The 27,810-nt window shown below is 37.4% G+C and overlaps 2 protein-coding genes across 3 annotated transcripts; both read left to right on the top strand.

The window, feature by feature from the left end:
• The first annotated feature begins 1,504 nt into the window (after positions 1 to 1,504).
• On the top strand, positions 1,505 to 9,765 carry LOC115927576 (zinc transporter ZIP12-like). Its single transcript, XM_030993642.1, has 3 exons — positions 1,505 to 1,934; positions 7,958 to 8,248; positions 9,529 to 9,765. Exons 1-3 carry the CDS (start codon positions 1,635 to 1,637, stop codon positions 9,763 to 9,765), a joined length of 828 nt encoding a protein of 275 aa, XP_030849502.1. The 5' UTR covers positions 1,505 to 1,634.
• A 652-nt stretch (positions 9,766 to 10,417) lies between these two features.
• On the top strand, positions 10,418 to 26,370 carry LOC115927215 (zinc transporter ZIP4-like). 2 transcript variants are annotated; one of them, XM_030992740.1, is made up of 9 exons: positions 10,418 to 10,605; positions 13,535 to 13,700; positions 14,714 to 14,883; positions 16,355 to 16,501; positions 18,872 to 19,015; positions 22,745 to 22,817; positions 23,798 to 23,950; positions 25,627 to 25,814; positions 26,055 to 26,370. In XM_030992740.1, exons 1-9 carry the CDS (start codon positions 10,426 to 10,428, stop codon positions 26,190 to 26,192), a joined length of 1,359 nt encoding a protein of 452 aa, XP_030848600.1. In that variant the 5' UTR covers positions 10,418 to 10,425; the 3' UTR covers positions 26,193 to 26,370. The 2 variants fall into 2 exon arrangements, with proteins under 2 accessions (XP_030848600.1, XP_030848601.1); XM_030992741.1 differs by lacking the exons at positions 10,418 to 10,605; positions 13,535 to 13,700; positions 14,714 to 14,883 and adding an exon at positions 14,959 to 15,012.
• Positions 26,371 to 27,810: the final 1,440 nt, after the last annotated feature.

Genomic DNA, 27,810 nt, shown 5'->3' on the forward strand with positions numbered 1-27,810 from the left:
AAGGGATGGTAGGCAGTGAGATTGTAGGTATAACAGACTCTGTGCTTTCAGTAGTAACTGCTGCAGCTTCAAGAATAATGTAACGCCCAAATGGTAATTTAACAAAAACATCCAGATACTTGAAATCTTTTCAACTTGAAAAAAGCTACATCGACAGGTTGCTATTTGACACACTGTTTACAGGCAACGAAAACAAATTCTCTTGTTCCAATTCTAAATATCGCATCAGTCCTAATATCGATTAATTTGGGTACAAATATAAAAGTTGCATTTTTAAAGCAAAAAATTTATTGAATTTTTTGTTGTGGTTGTGTTTTGTTGTGGGTTATTTTAATACCATCCCCACACACACACACACACACACACACACATACACACACATCGACTCTATTGCATATGATATGATTTCAGAAGAGTAGACCCTATGATCCATCACACAAGTGGACAATAATATATGAATAAATAAATAAATAAGTAAATAAATCCTCATCTTTCTCCTTATCCTTCATGTTTTTCTTCTTCCGTTTTCTTACTCTCTTTCCCCTTCTTTTTCTTCTCCTGTTTCCTTTCTCTTCTTGCGTTTCCTTCCTTATAAAAGAGCGGGGCGTCCATGTAAATTGACAACCTACAGTTTTTTTAACTCTCAGAAATTGTTCAGAAGGCCCGCTGTGGGTTGAAAGGCCGTCGGTTTTGTGGTCGACGATGTCGTGCAGGGTTATCGACCATTTTGAAAAAAATAACTACATTATTTTAAAGAACTTCTGTGTATTATTTAGCCAGGACTAATTGAAATATGTGCAATTAAAACAGAACTTTGAAAATTCCCTGTTCTCAATACAGTGCAGAAAATTGCAATTTTATGTCAACCCATGAATGAATCTTTTATGATAAATTTCTATTTTTTACAGGTATGAACAGATGTTTGAACGGCTTTCCATGTGCCTAGAATAAAATCGAAGATAGGCGAGCGAAGTTTTTTATTCCAGTGGTCCGGTTACATGGAATAGGTTACCTTGTGAATTGCGCTGTAGTATGTCAGTTAAAGTATTTAAGAAACATCTCAAAACACATCTATTTGCATTGTAATGAACTAAATTACAATTTCTATCATATATTTTGTTGAGTTCTAAATCATTGACTTTTGTGTTTTGTAAAGCGCTTTAAACAGTTGTAAATTGGATAAAACGCTATAAAAGAAACAATTTATTATTATTATAGTCTCATAGAGAAATTTGAAACTCCAGGTTCAAGCTACAAATTTACATAAAGTTACGAGATTCTACGTCAAACGACAGGATAAATTGACAAATGTATGACGCTTCTGCAAGGTTTACACAAAGCAATATAATACCTTTAATGAACAGTCCAAAGGTCGAGATTGATGTATCGGTGGGCGTGGCTTGACGTTCGGAATAATCAAGAGAGTAGGATTGATGAAGACTTAGTCGATAAAAGACTGTTTGCAGTATTCTTTATTGACATGTATTATGTATATGCCCGGGTATATATGTCTTGGGTCGTCTTCACGCTGCCTGCACACGGCACGTATAAGCATTCTGCACACAGTACTATACGTAACAGTTGCATGTAACACACCCATAGGCGCACAGTACAGGAAAAGTTCTTCATTCAAAATGGCGTACCTACGTACCGTGTGCACCAGATTTCTCTTGCTCGCCATCCTGACAAACTTTCTTGCGATCACGGTTGCAAGCTTGACCAGGGACCCGAGGGAAATACACGAACACGAGGATGATGACGACTACGTGGAAATTGGAAATTATCTTTTGGAGGTTGAGCTGGCGGATATGAGAGAGGAATTCGATTTTTTGAATAATCCGGAACAGAATGTGACGTTTGATCAAGTTGTTAGTTTGGTCGAAATAGTTTTCGGACGGATCAATTGTGAGCAACGGGTCGATAACTGTTCTAAGGTAAAACAAAAACGATTTAGTTTTCATAGTTATTAGGTTATTTACTCATTATTCACTTTTTTAGTTTTTATTTCAGTTTTTATGAAAACGGGGGTTTCTCGTCAGTCAATTAACTGCTGTAAAAGAAAAATACAAAATATACATAACAGATAATCTTAAATCATTTAACAATTAAATCAAGGCACATCAATATTTTGGTGAGTTATATTCGAATGAAAGTGAAATGGGGAGAGATATTGACAGACAGATAGATAGAGGGTAGGATATTAATGGAGAGAAAAATGAATACGATTGAAGGAAAGGTGAATGTAAAAGAATGTAGTTATATCAAAGAAAGATAGAGAGAGAACAAAAAATGAAGCAAAGAGATTGAGGGATAGAGAACAAATGAAAAAAGAAATAACGATATGAGGAAATAGAGAAATGGAGAACATTGACAAAAGAAAGAAACTAACTTATAAACAACAAAATGAAGGTAAAAAAAAACACATGAAACTACGATACAATACGATAAATACTTTTAAAAAACAGGCTGTATAAAACTTAACACAGACAAACATGGTAACTGAAATCCCGATGAATCTTATTCTCAGGGACACCTTGATCTAAATCATCTAGTTTTGAAATAAGGCCCGTAACATAACATTGCCTGTCATTGATTAGTTGTTCCATACTGTTTTACAGAAATTGTGTACTGAAAAAGTCCGCTTATCACAGTGACTGATATTGACCGAAAAGCCTTGGCTTCTTTTGGCGTCGCAATAGGACACTGGCCTTTTTCCTATAATTACAAATCGTTCTCAAAGCTAACGGAAAAAACATTATTGACGCATTTAAAGGCTACAGTAAAAAGAAGAGGAGATATTCCCTTTAAACAGGCAATCCATATTTTGTGTTCATGTTGTATGAAAGTAAATAAATAAGAGATATAGAAGGGCAAGATTTTGAGGTGATTTCTTGTGTACAAAAACGTTATTCATTTATGTTTCTCCCCTGAAAGCTATCTCCTTAGAGCCATTACTAGAAATATATCATATATATTAGTAAATGTTATCTAAAGAAAACGGCCTTCATGAGTAATTCATTCTGAATAACTGACATTTTATTCTATTTTGTTTTCTGTCGGAAATAATGAGAAAGTTGTCCGGCACTATACGTCAGAATCAAGCGTACTAATAAATTGCATATTTCAAACACATTCGTAACTTTCTTCTAACAGGTCCGATTTAATTCAAACTTCCACATTGTTGTTTCCCTTGCATTTCTCCTTTTATACAAATTGAGCTATTGCAAAGAGAAGAAATCGACGAGCTTGAATATTTTGACATTATGGCTCTCTTGAACTATCCTTCCTCTGCTTAATCTTCTTCTCCTACTTCTCCTTCTCCTTCATCTTATTCTTCCCCCCTACTTTGTCTATCTTCTTTTCATTATTTTTTCATTCTATATTTCTTCCTTTCTTTTTTCTTTTTCTTCTTTTTCTTTTCTTAATACTTTTCCTACTTACCGAAGTCACATTTAGCATTGAATTTAAAAATGTCCTCTTTTAAAAAAATATAATTTGATGATATCAGTCTCTAAAATATAATTAAAAATCGCTATACCAATTTTATCTTGTTTACAAAAACTATTGATTTTCCTCTCCAGACAACATCTATTTCAATTTAAATGAAGGCAATCCGAACTTTTTAATATGTTTAATTGTATGAAAGCAAAACATAAAGAGAAACAGAATGACCAAAGATTAAAAATAAATCGGACCAATACTGAATAAATTAAAGAATGTTTGAATCATGGGATTACTACATCTATGCGAACTTCAAATTGGCAATTTGGTTAGTGGATTGTAACTTAGAGTCACGGACAGTTCTCCCGTTCTTCGTGTACAGAATATATTTCAGTATTGTTAATTTTTCCCGTAAGTGTCATTTGCCTTTGGGGCAGTACTCAAAACATAATGGAAATCATATTGTCATAGGTCATCTAAAAGGAGTTGAACAGGCTAATCCATGCATTTTAAAGAAGAACAATATTCTGTATTTTTCATGTTTGTTAAAACAGATTGGGAAAATAGTCCGGGACTACGTCACTATGACATGGCGACTTCAGCTAATTTAAAATGGCCTTATACGATTTGTCCATCGGCCTAACAAACTTGACAACTTTCTTATATTTTGTCCGATTTTATTCAAATTTTCTTTAGTCTGCTTATCTGATTTTTCTGCTTTCTTTCACAGTAGTTTTACACTACAAAGTTGACATTCCACAATTGTCAAGCGTAAGGGAATCTTATCAATCAGAATCTCAATTGTTCACACATCAAACGAGGAAAATCTCTCTAGCAAACACACAATGCGATGATAACACCCGCAATTGCGCGTCCTGGAATATAGACCCAGCAAGTCATAAGACCACGCCTTTATTTGGAGTGCGAGCGTTCAAGTGTGGTGCATTGTGGGATACAAAATATCTATAATTAATCTACTGCCTAAGGAAATTGAGTGATGCATAGACTAAGCCTATTATCATGAGATAATTATGTAAACTAAGACTTTGAGGAAGAGAGAATTATGTAAACTAGGCCTATGACTATCAGAGAATTATGTAAAATAAGACTATATTATATGAGCATGAGAGATGTATGTAAACTACATGTTAAATCGCAATATTGTTTCCACGCACAGCACGCACAGAAAACGAAGTGAAAACAAATATATGATAAATCATGATACGGATATATTGTATCACTATGACGAAGTACATGCATCTAACTTTTTTTTCAATTATTTTCTGGCAAGTCCCCTTTTTGTATTGATTTTGAGATTGAAGATCAACAATTGAGAATGTGGCCCGCAACACATAGCCGGATTTAAAAAGGTATAACCGCCATTGCCCGTTTAAAACCCCTAGAAAATATGCCCCTTTTTTCATAGTGGCTGAGTTTTTGTGTATTTGCGCCCCTCTCGATGCTCCACCTCCCTAAGGCTAGACCCCAAAAGGCAGAAGAAAATAATAATATTAACTTTTTCCATCCCGTTTGTTATGTTTTGTATTTTTCTTCTACTGCTATATGCATTTATTTTCGATTCACTTATTAATTTGTTCTATTTTATTTTTGTTCCCAACAAAATATTACAAATCAATTACAATCATTATCTTTATTTGACTGGTTTACTATTATTACAAGTGTATACATACTGTTTAAAAAAAAAAGGTTGTTCTCATCCTAGGATTGCCCGACATGGCAAAAAGTAATGCATGTAATCTGGATTCCAAGTATTGTAGTTCATTCATCAATAACATATTAATGAATACCTCGTTACTAGGTCCCAAAGAGAGAAACATCTATAAATTTGAATATGTTCAGAAACCGGTCTATTTAGAATTTAATTATATCAAGAAAGTTCTCTGCGGTTAGTATAGGCCAACTCATGCTCACAAGACTTGATTTCATATTTTCTATGAACTGCTCTTGGTCAAACTGTTGGCGAAAGGGACATGAATACAAAACCCTTTTTATAAACTGATCATGTTTGTTTATTCTTAACAAATCGATACTTAATATGTAAACAACTATTTTGTTATCACAACCTTTAGTTTTTTGATCGAATAATCATTTGCCCCTTTATAATTATACCGCAGCTATAATGCAAATAACACTCTACCGCGATACACAGCATCATATCAGTCGAAACGTTTGTAGCTGAGCCGCCGTGATAAGGTGCTAAAGCAATTAGCAATAAAGTTCCCCCCCTCCCCCTCTTTCTTTCTCTCTCTCTCTCTCTTACTAATGGGGCGTTGCAAGAAAACTGAGTGGCGATCAATTGCAAATTTGCAATAAATCGTAAGACGTACGCTTGATTTTGGGGATTTGCAATTGATTGCACCTTTCTTGCAACGCCCCATAAGTATATTAAAGGAAACCTTACCCTAAAGAATACGTGTATTCTGAAAAATGGGATGTACTCCTGTTCTTTGTTGTACAATATTCTTTGTAAAGGGGAAAAGAGATAATTAAGTAAAGTTATTCTTAGCACGATTTGATGCCTTTTAGCATGACATGTGCGCAGCCATTTCCTTGAAAATGTGACGTATGAGGTAAAGTTGTACATGTATCATGCACGAAGCTTTATTTAAAATGGAAAGACTTTTTAAATCAATAAACAAACTTTTACATTTCAATGAGCACAAATCGTCCTTGTTTTCACGAAGTGACGGTAGTGAGGAAATCGTCACGCAAAGTGAATGCAATTTTTTTTCACTACCGTCACTTCGTGAAAACAGCGACGAAATCATAGCTGGAAAGATAGAAATTATATTTGGTGAAAAATGTATAACAAGGGAACAATCGTAACTAATTTATTCAAAGTTCTTAAACATAGCAGTTGACAAATCTCTTTCACCCAAGGAAAGCGCCAATTACTTATGCAATTTGCGTTATGGAAATTGTAGGACTAAAAGGATAAGGCCTATACAATAGATGATGTATTGCCCTTTAGGTGCCAAAACATGGGTCAGTCGGTCGGAAATCTTTTTTTTTCTTTGACTACCTCTTTGGGCTGATATTTCTCAGTTTTGAATGCTTTAATATAATTTTTTTTCTCTGAAAAACGTTTTTTTTTTTAAATTGCTAAAAAAGCCGACCGTACATTTCAAGAAATTGGGTCGGTAGCAAAGGGCAAAACAACATCTTTTTTGTTTAGGCCTAATAGCAAGCGAATATTCATTTTTATCACCACCGGACTAGGTCCGGTGAGGTAGCCGCCAAAAACGACACCTTTACCTATAAGGCAGGCATCGTAGCTATTTTTAAAAATCGTATAAATATTGTGTGTGTCTCTTTAAAGATACGCGAAGAGAAATACCGACCATTGCTGTTATTGATGTATATTACTGTCAAATTTTCATTGCGGTTTTGTTTTTGGTCTATATATTACAAAGTATTGATGTATTTGTGTTGCATTTCATAATACCGATTCACTCGTGCAAATCATTGTATGAATACATGCGGTGAAGAGCGTGCTTGGGAAGATGGGTTGCGTGCTATCGGCTCGGGTGTGCGCTCGTGCGAGGGTCGTTGTGTGTTTACAGAGGATTTCTCATTCCCTTTCTGGCGGGGAAGACAACAATAGGACAAGTACAAAACCTGTCATTCCTTTCAATTTGGTTCGTAAGCATATCGCTTTTGGGGGGTTTAACCAACTTTAGGTAGTTTCAATAACCTTGTGCATCATTTTGAAATGTGCTGATGTCACAATGACGTGCTCCAAACAAGAATTATTTAGGACAGCGACTGTCCAACCCTTTTCTTGTCGCGGCATCCTTTAGAGATATAAATGATTTCGCGTCACTCTAATCCCAAGTCATTATAGGAGTTTCATTAGGGACTTTTAGACTTACACGACGGAAAACGTGGACTGTACTTTTAAGGCAATGTGACGTCACTGCCAGTGCCTTAAAAGGACGTCACATTGCCTTAAAAGGGCAGTCTACGTTCTCCGTTGTGCAAATCTATAAGTCTCTATGTTTAATTACGCTGGTACACGTCAAGTGCCATGAACACACGAACGGACTCATATTGCCCCTAAACTTTGAGATTGAGCGGAGCGAGCCAAAACAAACAATGACATTTCTTGTATAGTTAACTGCTATTTTGTAAACATAATACACTAGATAAGTAATGATTTTATGTATGCGAAAGACATTCAGGAACCTCGTTGACTTCTAATTTGGGTATTTAGCACTTTATTGCTTGAAATCACATCGTTTCTAAATGAAATTGCGAAGGAGCGAGAAAAAAAAAGAGACACTTAGTTGTCTTTAGAGTGTTATTTCTTTAATGGATTAAAAAATGATCTTTAGTTCATTTCTCTCACGGTACACCTAAAGACGTCTTGTGGCACCCAAAAGGTGAAATAACGCTGATAATTTAAAGGCAATAAAACACGAGATTAATTGCCCTGAGTTAATCTTTAGAAGGTCTAAACTACATCCTCGCTCTCTATCTCCTCCGTCTGTTCTAGTGCCAACATGACTTCACATCTGACGTCTTTTCCAGCCTCGATATCGACGTTGCCGACGGACTCGATGACGCCGCGTTTCTCCGTGCTAGTCCCTTATTCCTCTTCGGAGCGTACGAGATGGTGGTGGTATGCCAGGCCGGTCGTGGCGGCACAGATCTCACTGAAAGTGTGGTGATGGCGTCACTCAAGATGGCGGCACCTGATTCGTCTAACTTGACCTTGACTGAGAATGACCTGGAAGTAATCTTGGAATCGATCCATGACAGCTATGCCGAGTCAACGAACGCGAAGGTAAGGGACATTTAATGTTGGCATAGGTTCTTATGATACAATTATTGACTGGTGGACTTTGTGATATAACGTTATTTGGGGTGTTTAAAGGTGGCGTGTGTCTGTTTAACTATATGTGCGTATACATGAGGAATAGAAGGACCGAATGTGATTTGTTTTGTGAGTGTGTTTTGTGTTTGGTATTGTTTTTTTTTTTTTTTTTTTTTTTTTATATATGTCTAAAAAAAGTTAAATCTCTATATTCAGGGCTACAACTATGCTTTACTTTCGTTCGTTCGTGTCTCCTTAGATCAAGATTAAAAGATTATTAACATGTTCTGAACAAAGCATTGTTTTATGTTGTTGTTACGTAAACATGTGTTTAAACGAGTATTTCAAATATTCTCCTTCTGTATACTGTATTGGGTGCAAAAGAAAATGTATACACTTAGTTTGACTTGTAATTTATTTAATTTCTGAATGATGTTATTTGTATTAACTTTGATTTGGTTTGTAGTAATTCTATTTGGAGAATTAAAACATTTCGGATTAAAAAGAAAAAATAAGGCTAGGAGTGGAAGACGCTAATTAAGATCCTCGCAATCGATATCACGTGACGATCTAGGGACCAATAACATATTTGCGTCTGTAAGAGTTATCTGTAACATTGGTAATTGGTAAAGGTATACAATTTTCGAATAGTAGAAGAATATATGATATATAAGAGGTGGAAAATGGGATAATATGAATAGATTATTGGTTATACTGATTTAGAAAAGGAAAACTTGACAGCATGTCAACAAGATATACGCATGCACAAATTCAATTATGTACGCTGCTAAGAATTCAGAAAAAAACGAAACGAAGCCTAGAAGCCATAAGCTACACATTCATACAGTTCAAACGTTTTATTCATAACATATATACACAATAATAGCAGGCCTGTCAAAAATCAAAGATATATTATAGCCACAACAAAAATCTTTAAAAAAAAAAATAAAACAAATATCGAATCAAAGGGAAATTGTAATACTTTGTTCTTTACCCCATATAAATCATATTTGGATTCCCTATACGTCATTGCCATCTTTTTAGGTGACCCACAAAATATATTAAGATTACGTTTGGTTGATATATCGAAAGTAGTTGCTTTTATGTTTTAAAATTAATATAACTTTAACGTAATAAATTCTTAATTAAGTAGGTGTTGAGATCGATCATGAGCATTCCATGGACTATCAGATGGTGATTAGAAAAATCAAATAAATGCGAACTCTCTCGTTTTATCGTACATTTAATAGTGCTTTAGCGTTGAATCTGTCTTCGACGAAACCGTGAATGACCACGAAGCAGGGGCTGACGATGACGAGCTCCAGTATGCGGCGCAGGCCGTGGTCGCCGGTCTACTACAAGGGTACTGCATAGGAGAACCCATTCTGCCCTCGACCACGGACTTCACCGAGGCAATTTTCGACACGTATGCGACCTTGGGCGTTATTCCAGAGGAAGGTGAGCATAAGAGAATACGACGATCGTAGAGACTGCCTAGAAATCAACCCACTGGGATCTTCTAAACCCTATCATGTTTCCTATGTAAAAGCATTCTGGGACGATGTAATTGTTTTGTTCGTACATTTCCAAATTCGATGCTCGATGTTATTGAATTTGCTTGTAATTATAAGGTCGATGTCTCGGACAAAGAACATTTTTAAAGGACAACAGGATGTTCTCCATTAACTGACGCAACAGTGACAACTTGAGACAATTCAGATACGTTGTATTTAGGTTCAAATCTTTACTTTCAAATGACATACCCCTGGATAAAATCCGTGATAATGAAGTTTTCTATGATTAATATTTCATGTTTCTTGGGCATTTGCATCTAATTTATAAAAAAAAAAAGGGGGGGGGGGGAGGGGGGTAGGTTAAATCAGTCAGGTAAATGTCCATTGGGTGTTTGTGCAATTGAGCAGCGAACTTTAAATGTAAAAGTAAGGAAAATCCATTGACGATCGAATTTGCAGAGAATAATTTTTACAGACTTTTGTGAAATTCCTCGGTTGTTATGATAAAACATTATGATAACCCCTCCCTCCCCCCCCCCCCCCCCCCCTCCTCTCCCTGGCTCTCCTTCTATATAGTCTAACTCAAACTTTCTTTAAACTCTCTCTTTACAACGCAACGCAGAGTTCGCGCACATGCTGATAGACCTCGGAATCGGTGGGGAAGATGGCCACGACCATGAACACGCCCGTAGGAGGAGGGACGTCATAGCAACACGCTCGAAGGGGCGGAGCATAGAGAAGCGAGCTACGGTATTGGCTGATGATCACGACCACGCCAATCATAGCCATTCACGCGTTGCGAACGTTACAACGGTAAGATGGATTCAAAGTAATGTGTTATGCAAATTGCTCACGATGCGTCAATAATTTGACACAGGACTGCGTCAACGAACTGTCCGGTTTTTTTGACGCACAACACGAGGGTGGAATGATAGTGAAGAGTGACATGTTCTACGTTTCATAGTAAATGTTATTTCATATCAATCTTATGTAAGATATATTCCATGTTTTGATTCACTTATGGAAACATATTTTAATTTAACACAAACAAGCTTACACACTTGTCAAAAGATGAATTACGATAATGCTCGTTGTACTCAAAGCGTATTTCGATAGCCAAACTGCTTACACTAATTATGCCTGTGACGCAATCAGTGCATGCGCCATTTTAAAGCAATATGTTCTCACTGTTTCATTTCCCATTCATTCCTTGAACAATCTTACTCGCTCATGATTCATCAAAGACCATGCCAAACACAGACACAGTCCTATGTGTTTAATAGCAAAACATATATTTTAATGTTTTATTGATCATTCATAAATAAAACGCTAACTGTGTATAGTCCGCTTAGGTACTTGAACAACATCGCTGCCTATTTGACAGAATAAATTTTCAAACAGAAACTCAAAACCAACCTCTTCCCTTATCATGATTAAGTCACGTCCGTATTGCTGCTGTGAGTCAGAGAGGTGATAATTAGGTATTTCTTCATTAGCTCGAGATTGCCAAATAGCCTGCTGTTTCTGATTAGCAAATAAGCCCGAAGTTTTACAAATCGCGTTTTCATCAGCTCGACACTCGACCTCGGACCTCGAAACTCGAGCTAATTTCTCGAGCTCGAGTTTCGAGGTCCGAGGTCGAGCGTTAATTTTGCTCAGCATTCGCGCAGAGTACTAGTCTTCGGGCTGGTGAAAACGAACCGGACAAATAGCGGGATATTTTGCAAACTAGCCCAATATATCTTGAAATGATTATCTCGACCGACTGTCCCGCTAGTTGCAACTGCAGGCTGATGAAGACGCAAATTTGCTGGATAAATTGCGATCGGGCTAGTTAAAATAGCAGGTTATTTGGCAATCTCGAGCTGATAAAACAGGCCTACTACTTCCATCACGTCTCTGGCTCTCAACAGGGAAAGTGATAAACATGTATGATGCCATTGCTATGATTATGTCCTTATCTGTTATAATATTATGCTCATCATGCCCAATCCTTGTTTATGGATAACTACTATGTTAAATGCAAAGTGCTATATGTACAATTATGTTATTGTTCCAAATAATTTTTTTAAATTTCTCGTTTGGTATCCGCGCTCTGATCAGGATTATGTAAATAAATTATCAACAGTTAATGTAGCTTCTAATTTATTTATGACATACTCAATTAATGAAACACCAAATTATAATGGTTACCAATTTTTCATCACTCTGACATTTAACATTCTTAAAATCAAAGAAGGCAGGGAATACATAAAGGCCTTTAAATGGGGTTTAGTTCGAGTGTAAAACTCTGCCTGAGGATGGAGTTTGAAACTCCGAAATATGTCACATTTATTTAAATGCTATCTATGTTTTTCGATGTATTTATGATTTTAAGAGCATTGAGGTGCCGTCCTTTTGGTAAAAACAAATGTTGTGTTGATTGCAAGGGCTCTGTTTCTTAAAACTAGTCATGAATATCAAATGCTACATTACTATTACAAAGTTGCTCTCAGCGGATCAAAAGCCACGATTTCAGTAGCTTGTGATTGTAACTTGTTATTGATAACAAGTTTTATGAAACAGGGCTCTGGTGCATAAACCAATTGCATCCATGGGACTAATTCGAGAGTGAAAAAGAAGGAATCAGGGTTGTATGATCGTATATCATTTGTTGATCAGCTGGTGATCCTTTCTCAACAGTTGGACTGTCCGGTTCAAGGTGTCAATAGGTTATCATTCCATGTATGTAATCGTGTTCATCACGTGCGACGGAATCAACGTAAAATGATCCTTGTCAATAAATATCTCAATGATCTCGCACCCGGTTATTTGAAATATGTATTTTTCTTTCCGATGTGGCCTATTCATTTTGTCGGCAAAAGATGCCGGATTAATAGTTCGCTAAATAATACAAGAAAATTACTTTAATAACAATGATGTAAATAATAATAATACATGGGATATATAGCGTGAAACAGTCTTAGTGTGTATCAAAGAAATAGTTGCTCATGACATGCCTTTAAATTGTCCCTGAATAATCCAATTTTATATCTGACATATTATGTACATAGCCTATCAACGACAAAACGTTGAGGTATAATCAAATCCTCAGATAGGTTGTGACTTTTGCAATCAATCCCCCCTCCCTTCACATCACTATTTTCACCCTAATGATTATAGTTTTTAAAAGTATGGTAAGGTTTTGTTATTCTTCATTTTTGTCTTTTTGTCTTTTGGTTTTGGTTTGGTTGTATTTTCATTTTTCATTTTTCATTCTTTGAGTCAACGAAAGTCTTTGAATTCGCCTTCATTATCAGCCAAAGTTCAATAATTTCTACGTACAGGTATGGCGGATAGACTACTATATACTCTAAATCCCATCGTACAACATAGGATCCGACTACGAATCTGTTTTTGGAAGACATTCCATTAGCATTTGACACGAACATTCAAACATATGAAAACTTAATGACCACAGATCTCAACAGTCATTATGATGACGAAAAATGAAGATTTCAAGGGTTTTAAGCTGGATTTAAATGCTTCGTTAGAAGAGGAATAGCTAAATCGGCTCAATATCGTAGTAGAATGCCCTGTATTCTTAATAATGTACCATGTAGGGACATGTTGAAAACAGCTATGTCAAGCTGAAAGCATGTATTTTAATCACTGTATTTAAATAAATAGATCAGATTAATAAAGGATTTCCCCCTGTTACTTTATACCACTCTCTCTCTCTCTCTCTCTCTCTTGTCTATAGACATGCTTTTCGAGCGAAGAACTACTAGACATATACGGTATTGACCATGAAGCTGGAATTACCGAAGAACAGTTCAACGAACTTTCTCCGTCACTGGTGCAACAAATCTTGAGTGGAGCATGCGAAATTACAACTACTGAGCCATCGGATATCTCCAAAGCAAAAAGTTAGTAAAAATATTGTGATTTAGTGTAAATGTTTAGATATATATCACCATCCTTGTTTTTCATAATAAATGTAATAAACTTCTTTCACTTTCTTGTTTGTTATCACTAATGCCTCCCATTTTGGGGGTTCATTGACTCAGAGGTAGTAATAATATTTTGATTTTAGTAACTGATTAGTGATTATGTTGATGTATCACCAGCTATGTGTGTCTTGATGAATGTAATAAACTTCTTTCACGGTATTACTTGTTATTACTCTCGCCTTCCGTTTTGGGGTGCGTCATTGAAAAATCCCTCTCTTGTGCACTTTCGCTGAGGAATTGTTTGTCCAAAACAAATGTCCAAAAACTCGACATGGACTTTGTTTCATGAAGCTTGTTATAAATACAAAGATAAAAAACCATTTATAAGCTATTGAAATTGTGACGTTTTAATATTTGGGTTAGAGCAAATTTGAATGAAGATAAAAACACGTTTGTATGAAACAGGGCCCTGATGACCTCTGTATGAAGGCATACAAATTTAAGTTAATTTATGAATGAATAATTGCACTGTATTTATCTATTTACGGTGAAAACTCGCGTAATTGACAATCAAAGCTCAAAATCAGACTACTTAACACTTTGGGTATATTTGATGGAATCTGTTGTCTTGTAAATAGATTGAGAAACACATGAATAAATAAATATTCAATCTTTTACTCTTTTCTAACATTATATTTTGATAGAATCTATTGTTTAAAGCCCGTCTGCACTCGTTTGGCTAGGATAAATTAGACCACCCTGCTGGTCACTAACATGTGGTTATCTCATCAACTCAGCTCTCAATTATGATAAGAAAAAGAGAATCATGGGGGACCAACGGGCACTGCTTAGGCATTGTTTTCTATATAGAGGAAGAAAGTTGCTACAAGTATTGCAGTCGGGCTTTAATAAATAACTTTTAATCTAAAAAAAAATGAATAAATAAATAATCGATTTTGTATTCTATTCTAATGTCTCTTCTGTATTAGTGTGGGGATACGGGACTCTAGCAGTTTTCATCATCAGCCTGTTTGCGGTGCTCGGTGGGTTGTTCGTCCCTTGTATGTCAGAAGGTTTCTATGACAAGACCATACAAACAATGATAGCTTTAGCCGTGGCTACTCTGACTGGTGATGCTGTCTTACATCTTTTACCACAGGTAGGCAATAGACAGTTTATCCCTAAAAGGGATACATGTACACCACTCTTTTTTATTTTTTTAAATATTTTTTAACTTGAGCCCTTTTCTATGCTGACTTGTGATGCTGTCTTACATCTTTTACCACAGGTAAGCAATGGGCAGTTTATCCCTAAAAGGGATTTTTACCACTCTTTACAAAAAAACTTGAGCCCTTTTTTATGCTGACTGGTGATGCTGTCTTGCATCTTTTACCACAGGTAAGCAATGGACAGTTTATCTCTAAAAGGGATACATGTACACCACTCTTTTTTTTTTTTTTTTTTTTTAACTTGAGTCCTTTTCTTTGCTGACTGGTGATGCTGTCTTACATCTTTTACCCCAGGTAAGCAATAAGCAGTTTATCCCTAAAAGGGATTTCACCACTCTTTCTTCATTTTACTTGAGCCCTTTTCTTTGCTGACTGGTAATGCTGTCTTACATCTTTTACCAAATGGTAATCAATGGGCAGTTTATCTCTAAAAATGGATTTCACCATCCTTTCTTGTTTTACTTGTGATACTGTCTTAGTCTACATCGTTTTACCTCAGGTATAAGCAATGGGTATTGATATCTCAAGAGAGAAATGCACGTTTCTTTTGTTTCTTTTTCTTGAGCCCTTTTGTTTGCTGACTGGTAATGCATAAGATGGGATTGATTGTAAGTATGAAATATAGCGACGATATATATTGTTTAATGTTATGTACAATTAACAAATAAATTATTTATATACCCTAACCAAGTTTTGTCACTTTTTAAGCATGTGAACAATTGATTTGTCCAGATATATATATATATTTTTTTTTTGTTGTTGTTGATAATGTTACATGCCAAAGATCGAATCTAAAAGTATTCAACAAATGCCCTCATCTAACCAGTCCATCTTTCATTCTTGAAATACAAAGAAAAGAAAAGGGGGACAAAAAAAATCAAATCAAATTTAAAAGGTGTATAAATAATATAGTTAACTGTATGTAACTTGTCTTATTATCTGTACTGAGAGATCTGATTTTTTAAAAAGATTTTAGTAAAAGGGAGCTCGTAACCAGCGCAGCTGAATATATTTTGTATAAAAGCTGCGCTATATAAATTTATCATGTTTTACTTCTATCAAGAAGTAGAAATCAAATTTCATGAAATGGTCAATGAATAATAATAATAATAATCTTTAAAGTCCACTCCAAATTTTATTAAACCGAAACGAAAATTCTGTTTTGCCCAATTGGTCGTGAGCCCGGCAGCCACTGAGCAGCGCCAGATCGACGTTGCGCTCTATCCCTTATTATTGAACGCCGAACAAGGAAGCAACAACTCCCATCTTTTAACGCCTTTAAGTATGACGCGGCCGGGGTTCGAACCCACGACCTCCCGGTTGTGAGGCGGACGCTCTACTGACTGAGCCAACACACCGTACTTATTCATACGTAAACGTTTCTTTCTTTATCTCGTACAGGCCGTGGGTCTCCACACCCACGACAGCAGCGGTCACAGCGCTCATGCGCCTACGAGCCCGGAGATGGCGTATATCTGGAAGTGTCTTGTCGTCGAGATGGCCATTTACGTCTTTTTCGTCTTCGAGCAGCTGACGAGTTTCACGAAGGTAGGCCGCCATTTTAAATCATGTGAATTCCAGAAGGCGCGCGATAGCTCAGTTGGTAGAGCAGGGGTCTCATTATCCGGCGACCCGGGTTCGAATCCAAGGCGCTATAGTGCCCTTCGGTAAGGCATTAATCCTCATTACCAGGTCTCTCGGAGAGGACCTAAAGCAGTCGGTCCTCTGGTTGCTTACTAACAAGCATTTATGCTTTCTTAGCAGTCAGGTAAAATAACCACCACTATACAAGAATCAATTGAACAGTCTTTCGATAGCTATGTTATTTATAATGAAAGCATAGCAAACAACATTAGTCCTCATTACCAGGTCTCTCGGAGAGGACCTAAAGCCGTCGGTCCTATGGTTGCTTACTAACAAGCATTTATGCTTTCTTAGCAGTCAGGTAAAATAACCACCACTGCAAGAATCAATTGAACAGTCTTCCAATACCTATATTTTTTATAATGAAAGCTTAACAAACAACAATAGTTATGACTTGCTTTGTCGCGAAAATGAAAGCAGATTAAAAATCAAAAACACATAATGTGTCTTCTTCTTCGAACAGATAGTGAGTTTCATGAAAGTAGGCCGCCATTTTAAACCAAAATTATGCGTTCTGAACTGTCTTAATTTCGATAGTTCTAAATTGCTTGGTCTGAATAAGCAGATACAAAAAAAAAAAAAAAAAAAAAAAAAATCAAAAAAATCGGAGAAATATATTTGTGCGTTCTTCGTCTAGGAGCAACTTAAGAGTTTCCTGAAGGTAATAATATTACTAAGAAGATCGATTAATATAACGCAGTTTCTATATTCTATTGTGATATTTTCATTTTGTTTACTTGAACATTTGGTGATATTTTGAATACGGTTTATGAACTACAAGATATATGTCAGACTTACAAAACTAGAAAATATTAATCAAACAGTTAAGAAACACGGACCCCTTCGTCCTCCTTTTAAAAGAATCCTGAAAAGAAACTACGAATCCATTTTAATACCTTATTAGATTTACATGTGACAAACATTAACAACGCGTATTTGTTGACCAAAAAAAAGAAAGGAAAAATATTTTAAAGCATGACTGCTTTGTTCGATGGTATAATGAACGGAAACCGAACACATTCAAGCAGAAATGAATATAAAACAGACTAATAACGAGTAAAAAACAAGCAACAAACAAATTGAAACATTAAAAAAAAGCAGAGAACACTATGTACATTGAATTCTAGATTCATGAAGAAAAATATATTACGTAACAGTTAATTTGCGACCATATCGCGGTAATGTGCTATGTAGAAGGTTGAAAATCGTTGAGGAAAATCCTTATCGACCTTTGGTAGGTCTACATACATTTTGACGAAAATTGATAATACTGCCTTTATTGGTTTTGATCAAATACTAGAATGGCTGTAAACCCCATTTATCAGAGCAAAATAACAAACACAAGAGTAAGCAAATACATGCAAGCATGAAAACAATCTGACAGTCGATGTTTCTAACATCGAATTGTGTGCGAATGTATTTTCTTTGCGTTCATAACCCTGTTGTGATCGTTTGCCATTATTTCCTTTTTATTACGACTTCCCAGTAACTTCTGTAACAGCATTCATCCGTCAGCAACATTTGTTATCTTTAATCTAGATCTACGGCCTTACTAATTATGAACGTGAAAAACAAATATCGAATAATAAAAAATGTACGTAACTTTGAAGCGTTTTCCTACCTTATATGAATTCCTCCATTATAATCATGAAGAGAATAAAAATCAATTTCACATAATCCATTTGTATAATTATAATCCAAGAGCTGTAATGAGAAATGGTTGGTACAATACTTAGGCTTACTATAATGATGTGTGTGAGAACAACGTGCATTTAATTACACGTTCTCAGTTTGTGTGTGTTTATATTTCCATAGTAGCGAAAGTTACGCTATGTAGCGCGCTGTTGTGCCTATGTAGGTTTTCTTATATGACGCAACAATGCACTGTCTCCAGTGCGCGTAATGAAGGTTAACACGTATGGCGGGTCTTATGCTATGGCTTTTAGGTAAGGAGGGGGGGGGGGGGGGGCGTTGGCTTTACTCGGTAAATAAAATAGGAATAAACGAATCCAAATAATTAATTGAAGGGTGCCTCGTACCTTCTTTAAATCTCGTCATCCTCCCTTTTCCCTCTTTCTCTCCCTCTCTCTCCTCCCTCCTACCCACCCTCTCTATATATCTCTCTCCCTCTCTCCCAATCTCTCTTCCTGTCCCTCTCTCTCTCTATTCTTTCGATACTAAAACATAATAATGTGATATTTCATCGTCATTATCTTCTATATTATCAAATGATTACATTTTTTTTCTTTAAATGATTTTATTCCCTTTTGACAGTGTGGTCACTCCCATCACAGCCATACACAATCGGCGGATGTAGAGATGACAGCTAACGGGCACCAAGGGCGTGCTATGTCGGGACAAGGATCTTTTGCTAATGGCAAAAACGGTCTATCTCTCTCAGAATCAAAGAGCGAACTAGTAAGCATCATTTTAACGCTTCTCTTTGCTTCTTGAATATACACGTTTGCAAGTGCATTAGTGGATGTGCACTGCACGCATGGTAAGTCACAGTAGGATAATGAACGAGACTTGCCGAGTTCATTGTTCGTCTCATTGTGACTTAACCAAGTGCAGTGCATAATACTAATGCACAAGCTAAAGACATGTATTATTTGTTTCATAATATGAGTGTAAAGTCGAACAGTTGATGGTTATTAAAGCCCATTGTCCTACTTGTAGCTATACTTGCTCCCTCTTTATAGAAAACTTCCCAAATCGGTGCCTGTTGTTCCCCCATGATTCTCTTTTTCTTATGTTAGTTGAGAGCTGAGTTAATGAGAAAACCACCTGTCAATGACCTCGCTGTGGGGTCTAATCCCTTCTGGCCCAGTAGTATTGACGGTCTTTAAGATCGTTAGAAATTATTCTAAATTTGTCTCATTAACGGAGGACATCTATTATCCTCCAAAGTCGACCGTCTTCCGAATACTTCTGCAGTCACACCGAAAAAATACCCAGACTCCAGTCCGATTCTCAACCAAACTGACTGTCTATGTGCTATTCATTCTAATGACATGTGTACATCGGTATGGTGTCGGTCCCGAGAAGGACCCTGTTTCACAAAACTTGTCATCCGTGACAAATGACAGTTTTTGTTATAAGCTACTGAAATCCTTGCTTCTGATTGGTTATCAGCAGATTTGTCACTGAATTTTGTCCTTTGTCATTGAAAAAAGGCTTAGTAAAACGGGTCCCTAGTTTGCCTGAATTACCCTATCACAATCATGCTTCGGTCATACCGCCAAATTGACGACAAACCGACCGATTTTCAGGGGGTGATTGTCCAGTGGGTAATTGTCCTCATCATGGGTGTCGATCCCGGGGGGGGGGGGGTGGGGGGATATATCCCCCCAATATTTCAGGTGGGGGTGGGGAATGGCCTGTACAATCATCCCCCCAATAATTCACCATCAAAAAAAAAAAAAAAAATCAAGAGAAAAATTAATAATGAGAGTCCGATGAGAGCAGTTAATGGTTATTTCTCGCAAGACGACCATCAATATACACATTTTGCTATCTCATTTTCATAATACATACCTATATTTTCGAAGTAAATGAGACAACCGTATATGAGACAAGAATAAATTGCATTCTCGCTCATACGGCTTCATCAGGAATTGATTAATGTATTCAGATTGTTCAATCAACAGCATCATAGAAATGCAGTGCGCCAAATGCAGAGACGCAGCGTTAAAAAGCAACGAGCTAAATGTTAAGCGCGAAGCTCAAAAGTAGCAATTTGCAATTCACATCAGACAATCCTGGACAGTGTAAACATCAGTGAACTCTGTGATGAATTTGTGATGAGATCGGAGACAAGGAGAAAGCTTCCGCGCTTTGCGCAGGAGCGGGGCACTAAATTCAGACAAGGATTTAGAGTCAAGAACGGTACAACGAATCGTCTTCTTTCTTTAATAATCTAATGAAACGTCAAGGCTTCCGCGCTACGCGCGGAGGAAGGGTAACTTGAATCAAACAAGGATTAAGAGTCGAGAACGGTCCAACGAATCGTCTTCTTTCTCTTATAATTTAATAAAACGTCAAAGCTTCCGCGCTTTGTGCGGGGGGAAAACTAAATTCAGACAAGGATTAAGAGTAGAGAAAGGTACATCAAATCGTCTTCTCCCTTTAATAATCTAATGAAACATCGGAGCTTCCGCGCTACGCGCGGGAGGGGGGGGGGAGGGGGGAGGGGATTGAATTCAGACAAGGATTAAGAGTCGACAATAGTACAACGAATCGCCTTCTTTCTCTAATAATTTAATGAAACGTCAGAGCTTCCGCGCTTTGCGCGGGGGTGAAACTCAATTCAGAAAAGGATTAAGAGTCGAGAACGGTACAACGAATCGTCTCCTCTCTCTAATAATTTAATGAAACGTCAAAGCTTCCGCGCTTTGCGCGGGAGCGGGAAAATTGAATTCAGACAAGGATTAAGAGTCGAGAAAGGTACATCGAATCGTCTTCTCCCTTTAATAATCTAATGAAACATCGGAGCTTCCGCGCTACGCGCGGGAGGGGGGGGGGGGGAGGGGATTGAATTCAGACAAGGATTAAAAGTTGACAATGGTACAACGAATCGTCTTCTTTCTCTAATAATTTAATTAAACGTCAAAGCTTCCGCGCTTTGCGCGGGGGGTGAAACTAAATTCAGAAAAGGATTAAGAGTCGAGAACGGTACAACGAATCGTCTTCTTTCTCTAATAATTTAATGAAACGGCAAAGCTTCCGCGCTTCGCGCGGGAGCGGGGAAACTGAATTCAGACAAGGATTTAGAGTCGAGAACGGTACAACGAATCATCTCCTCTCTCTTATAATTTAATGAAGCGTCAAAGCTTCCGCGCTTTGTGCGGGGGGAAAACTAAATTCAGACAAGGATTAAGAGTAGAGAAAGGTACATCGAATCGTCTTCTCCCTTTAATAATCTAATGAAACATCGGAGCTTCCGCGCTACGCGCGGGAGGGGGGGGGGGGGAGGGGGGAGGGGATTGAATTCAGACAAGGATTAAAAGTTGACAATGGTACAACGAATCGTCTTCTTTCTCTAATAATTTAATTAAACGTCAAAGCTTCCGCGCTTTGCGCGGGGGGTGAAACTAAATTCAGAAAAGGATTAAGAGTCGAGAACGGTACAACGAATCATCTCCTCTCTCTTATAATTTAATGAAGCGTCAAAGCTTCCGCGCTTTGTGCGGGGGGAAAACTAAATTCAGACAAGGATTAAGAGTAGAGAAAGGTACATCGAATCGTCTTCTCCCTTTAATAATCTAATGAAACATCGGAGCTTCCGCGCTACGCGCGGGAGGGGGGGGGGGGGGGAGGGGATTGAATTCAGACAAGGATTAAAAGTTGACAATGGTACAACGAATCGTCTTCTTTCTCTAATAATTTAATTAAACGTCAAAGCTTCCGCGCTTTGCGCGGGGGGTGAAACTCAATTCAGAAAAGGATTAGGAGTCGAGAACGGTACAACGAATCGTCTTCTTTCTCTAATAATTTAATGAAACGGCAAAGCTTCCGCGCTTCGCGCGGGAGCGGGGAAACTGAATTCAGACAAGGATTTAGAGTCGAGAACGGTACAACGAATCATCTCCTCTCTCTTATAATTTAATGAAGCGTCAAAGCTTCCGCGCTTCGCGCGGGAGCGGGAAAATTGAATTCAGACAAGGATTTAGAGTCGAGAACGGTACAACGAAGCGTCTTCTTTCTCTAATAATTTAATGAAGCGTCAAAGCTTACGCGCTACGCGCGGGAGGGGGGGGGGATGAATTCAGATAAGGATTAAGAGTCGAGAATGGTACATTGAATCGTCTTCTTTCGTTAATAATCTAATGAAACGTCAGAGCTTCCGCGCTATGCGCGGAGGAAGGGGAACTTGATTCAAACAAGGATTAAGAGTCGAGAACGGTCTAAAATAAAATCCTGGCTACGCGCTCGGAGGGGGGGGGGGGTGCAACCTGCCACACGCTTCTACCTCTTGGTTGCTTTGGTCTATTGCCGAAAATATTTTTTCACCTATCATCCCCCCCACCCACGGATACAAATCGACACCCTTGGTCCTCATACGGTTTTTTAGCAGCTCCACATAGTAACGGTGCGGTTTTTCGTAATATACCAAAGTTTATCGTATCATTTTCTTCTCATTCATAGACAGCTAATGAGGCAAAGGCATTTGAAACTGAACTACCTCTCCCGATCGAAGATACTGATTGCTGTGTAAGGGGTAAGTTTTGAATTGCGTCACGCAAATCCTGAAGCCACTAATGATGGTGGTGGTGGTGGTTGTAGTAGCAGTAGTAGTATCACAGTATAATACTAATAATAATAATTATTATTATTAGTGGTAGTAGTAGTAGTAGTAGTAGTAGTATAAATAGTAAAGTTTAGTAGTAGTAGTAATAGTAGTAGTAGTAGTAGTAGTAGTAGTAGTAGTAGTAGTAGTAGTTGTGGTATGAGTAGTATGAGTATTATTAATATTATTATTGTCATTATTATCATTATTATTATTATTATTATTATTATTATTATAAGTAGCAGTAGTAGTAGTAGTAGTAGTAGTAGTAGTAGTAGTATTGGTTGTAATAGTAGTAGTACAGGTAGTAGTAGTATCAGTAGTAGTAGTAGTAGTAGTAGTAGTAGTAGTAGTAGTAGTAGTAGTAGTAGTAGAAGTAGCAGTAGTAGTAGTAGTAGTAGTAGTAGTAGTAGTAGTACAAGTAGTAGTAGCAGCAGTAGCAGCAGTAGTATTAGTAGTAGTAGTAGAAGTAGTAGTAGTAGTTGTTGTTGTAGTATTAGTAGTGGTAGTAGTAGTTTATGAGAATCATGAAAGACTCTTTAATACTAAACAAAAACTCTCAGGTTATCATTTGATCATATTTTAGTTAGAATGTATAATAAATATTTGTATTGCTCATCTCTCCATAATCTTGGCTAGAATTATATTCACACTATAAAGGCTAAGATGCGATTTTAGTGCTGATGTTATTTGTATTTCGACTGTTCATTGACACTATTAGGTGTTTTAAGTATCCTTTTTTAATAGATGGGTACATTATTTTGTTTTTTATCATTCATCTCTCCATACCTTTGGTTTCAATCGAATGTTATTGAATTTCATAACTATGAGCCTACCATTATTTTTAGTCCTTGTCTAATTAATGTGTTTTTTCTCGACTGTTTATGATTCTTTTTTCTTCTTCTTACAAGGTTGCAACCCCGTAGCAATGATGATAATCTTGGGCGACTCGCTGCATAACTTCGGTGACGGTCTAGCGATAGGGGCAGCATTCTCACTGAGCTTAGCTGCCGGACTCTCAACTAGTATAGCTGTCCTCTGCCACGAGCTCCCGCACGAACTAGGTAACGAACCTCGTCTACCACTGATGATGGTGATGATGGTGATGATGGTGATGATGATGGTGATGTTGATGGTGATGTTGGTGGTGACGATGGTGATGGGAAGGAAAAGGAGGAGGATCGAGGAGGAGAAGGAGGATATGGTGATGATGATGAAATAATGGGGTTGAGTTGATGACGATGGTGAAATAATGCTTAAAATAGTGTTGATGATGATGTTGGTTGTGATGATGAAGAGGAAAAGGAGAAGGAGGACATGGTGATGATGATGAAAAAATAGGGTTTGAGATGATGACGATGGTGAAATAGTGCTCATGATGATGGTGGTTGTGATTATTGATGAGAGGAGAAGGTAACACCCTTAGTGTCACCAGTGGTCTTCCAAAAAGTACAAATGTCTTTTGCCATGAACTGCCGCACGAACCAAGTATTGATGCATGTTGATGATGGTGGTTGAGATGATATTGATGATGCTGATGTTGGTTGTGGTGGTGGTGGTGGTGGTGGTGGTGGTGATAATGATGATTATGATGGTGATGAAGTTGATTTTAATAATGATGATTATGATGATTATGAATATGATGATGGTGTTAATGGTATTGACAATTTCGATAGTGAGGATGGTAGCTAAAATGAGGATGATAAAAATGTGATTTTAATGATGATTATAATGGCGAATTTGATGATGACCATGATGATCATAATGTTGATGATGATTATGATGATAGTGGTTGTGGTTGTGGCTTCGCCGCTGGACTCAACAAGTATTTAACTGTTCTCGATCTGGCGTTCAACAATAAGGAATAGAGCAACGTCGATCTGCCGGGCTCATGATCATTTGGGCAAAAAGAATTTCCATTTTCGGTTTAACTTAATACAATTTGGAGTGGACTTTAAAAGATTATTATTAGTATTAAGAACTAGGTATATAAACCTCGTTTTCCAGTGAAGAAGGGGGTGATGATAATGATGATGATGGTGATGATGATTAGGATGATGATAATGATGACTATGATGGTGATGATAACGATGATGTTCATTGTGAAGGAGAGGACGATGCTGGTGATGATTACGATAATGGCAAAGGGGTTGGTAATGATTGTGATAGTTAAAAAGGTTATGATAATAAGGACAATAGCTTAAATGATAATGTGAAAAATAGTGGGGGGGGGTGGTGATGATGGTGACGTCGATGGTGTTAACAATTGATGATGGGGAGCAGGAGAAGGATCGAGATGATAAGTGTAATTTAGCTGATGGTGAAGGTGATGACGATGATGACGATGATGAAAATGATAAACAGGCCTATTGATGATGATGGTGATGATGGTGACGATGAAAATGATTGTGATGTGGTTAATGTAAGTGATGACGATAATGACCTGCCAATCACCGATCATGAATAGTATGCAGCTCTCGAAATACCATTGATGTCCAATTACATGTTTGCGTACAGTGACTTTAATGCTACACTGTACTACTAGTAGCTACTTGCTCCCTCTATCTATATACAATGCCTAATCGGTGACCATTGGTCCCCCGTGTTCCTTTTTTCTGTTGTTAATTGAGAGCTGAGTTGACGAGATAGCCACCTGGGTAGTCTAATCCCTCCTTATCAATCTATTGCAGCCGGCCTTTAAAATGAATTGTTCGACTCTATTCTAATTTGTTCCCTGTAGGTGATTTGGCCGTACTCATGAAGCAGGGCATGCGACTCCGAACGGCACTCCTGATGAATATGATGTGCGCTTGTACGGCATTCATCGGCTTGTGGATCGGGATCCCGCTCGGACAGACCGAGACGGCGCGGGAATGGATTTTCGCTGCTGTCGCTGGCATGTTTCTCTACGTTGGACTCGTCGACATGGTAAGAAGCAGCTGCACGAACGTCCCCGAAGTTGTCCCGATGAACTTACCGAATCGTCTCAAAGATATGTTTATATTTTTCGCAAATTTGATATCAGGGTTAAACACAAATATAATTATGTATAAAGCGATGGGACCAGCAAAATCACCTTGTTATAGCAGATCCCCGGTTTCATCATTGCTTCTTATAAGAAGGTTCCATCGTATAACAGAAAGTATCCCTTTTTCTTATCCTTTTCAGCTTCCGATGCTACACCAATACGACGGAAAAAGCAACAAGGTCACCGTGGCTATTCTGCAGAATATTGGATTCTTGGCGGGAATTGGGATTATTCTGTTAATAGCACTGTATGAGGACGCTATTGAATTATCCATATAGGGGAACGTGAGCCGTGAGGGGGTGGGAGGGAGGAAGGGAGGGTCAGAGTGGAGGGGTCAAGCTCGCTATCAATAAGGACCGCTATTCATAAGGACCGCTATCCATAACGCGGGACTGAATGAATAGCAATCTTTTATAAATAGCGGTCCTTATAAATAGCGAGCAGACCGTGGGTTGAGAGATACAAATAGGACGGATAACATAATGTGTGTGTGTGTGAGAGAGAGAGAGATGGAGGGGGGGGGGGGGGGCAGCAACACTACCCAACACTACCCTTATTCCAGTTTTAAGAACTCTTTGTAAACAGAAAAACTTTAAGGGGAATTCCAACCTACAGACAACTACTCCAAAAGAAAGCAGACAATTCAGGGAAGCAAACTGATGAAAGTTAAAAATTAAATATGACTAAATATACGAAAATTATGATCTTTTTTGTTGTAAAGTAATCACTTTACGTTACGTATGGGCACTTCGAATTGGCTGAGGCGGTAATGTAAATGTGATGTAGTGCTTGACTACTTTCCCATCTGTTCTAACATATAAAATTACTAAAATGTGAAAATGTATTACACAGGATGGTCTCTTCATTTTAGAGGACTTTTACTCATATGTTATCTATAATAAATTTTGAGTAGTGGCCCAAGGGAGAAAAAACAGAAATTAATGATATTTGTGTGCACGAAAATTGTAGAGTTATCCAAGTCCTGCGTCATATCTACTGGCCGAATTACCAATTTGTCATTCGCATAGGCTTAGTGATGTCACATTTCAAACATTCCTTACTTCCCTAGTATTGGTCTGATTCATTGCAAACTTTTGCTATTCTGTTTCTGTTATTTTTCTGCTTTCATACGAATCAACTTATTACAAGGGTTGGCTTGCCCTTTAATATAAAGACATACGAAATTATCCCCTCCCCCCCCCCCCCCAAAAAAAAAAAAAAAAAATTGTTATAATATTATTCCAAATGGTGTAAAGAATGTATGCAGAAAAATTATTGTTTAAATATGAAGAAGATATGATTCATGTGTAAATGCGTGAATATTATGACCTTGTTTGCATATATTACCATAAATATGGAAATGAGTGATTTTTTCTCAAAATAAAAATTACTATAGTGTTATATACACTTCACCGGCCGTAGAAAGATCTCAAATACCCCGGTCTCATAGGGATTAAAATGGTAATTCTAGAGGTTGTATGATATAATCAATACATATTATAATTGCATTCAAAACAAAGCGGATATCTCACTGAACACATAAATGCTTGCAAATTGTATTCACATCGATTTATAGGGACGCTTTTCTTGTGATATGCAATAAATTGTTTATTTTATACTATTAGCATCAATTTAAGTCTCTGTTCAATTCACAACGAAGAAAGTCGAACAATAAATTTAGAGAACTTGAGAGAAAGGTAGACTAAATGCATCAGCATGGTATTAAGAGGTAGGAGGAAAGAGTGAGAGAGAAACAGATGGGGGAGAGACAGAGAGAGCGTGGGAGAGAGAGCGAAAATTCAATAGAGGAAAAGAGAGAGAGAGAGAGAGAGAGAGAGATGGGGAGGGGGGGGGGCGTTTTTTTTTAAACAAAAGTAGTGGTAATGATTGAAAATA

Source organism: Strongylocentrotus purpuratus, unplaced genomic scaffold (genome assembly GCF_000002235.5).
Source record: "Strongylocentrotus purpuratus isolate Spur 01 unplaced genomic scaffold, Spur_5.0 spur5_scaffold_20, whole genome shotgun sequence".
NCBI lineage: Eukaryota > Metazoa > Echinodermata > Echinoidea > Camarodonta > Strongylocentrotidae > Strongylocentrotus > Strongylocentrotus purpuratus.

Coding starts and splice junctions, on each gene's coding strand:
- LOC115927576 (XM_030993642.1), top strand. CDS start 1,635: ATGGCGTACCTACGTACCGTGTGCACCAGATTTCTCTTGCTCGCCATC. Junction 1,935..7,957: donor GGGTCGATAACTGTTCTAAG/GTAAAACAAAAA, acceptor CGTCTGTTCTAG/TGCCAACATGACTTCACATC. Junction 8,249..9,528: donor CCGAGTCAACGAACGCGAAG/GTAAGGGACATT, acceptor TACATTTAATAG/TGCTTTAGCGTTGAATCTGT.
- LOC115927215 (XM_030992740.1), top strand. CDS start 10,426: ATGCTGATAGACCTCGGAATCGGTGGGGAAGATGGCCACGACCATGAA. Junction 13,701..14,713: donor GGATATCTCCAAAGCAAAAA/GTTAGTAAAAAT, acceptor CTTCTGTATTAG/TGTGGGGATACGGGACTCTA. Junction 14,884..16,354: donor TCTTACATCTTTTACCACAG/GTAGGCAATAGA, acceptor TATCTCGTACAG/GCCGTGGGTCTCCACACCCA.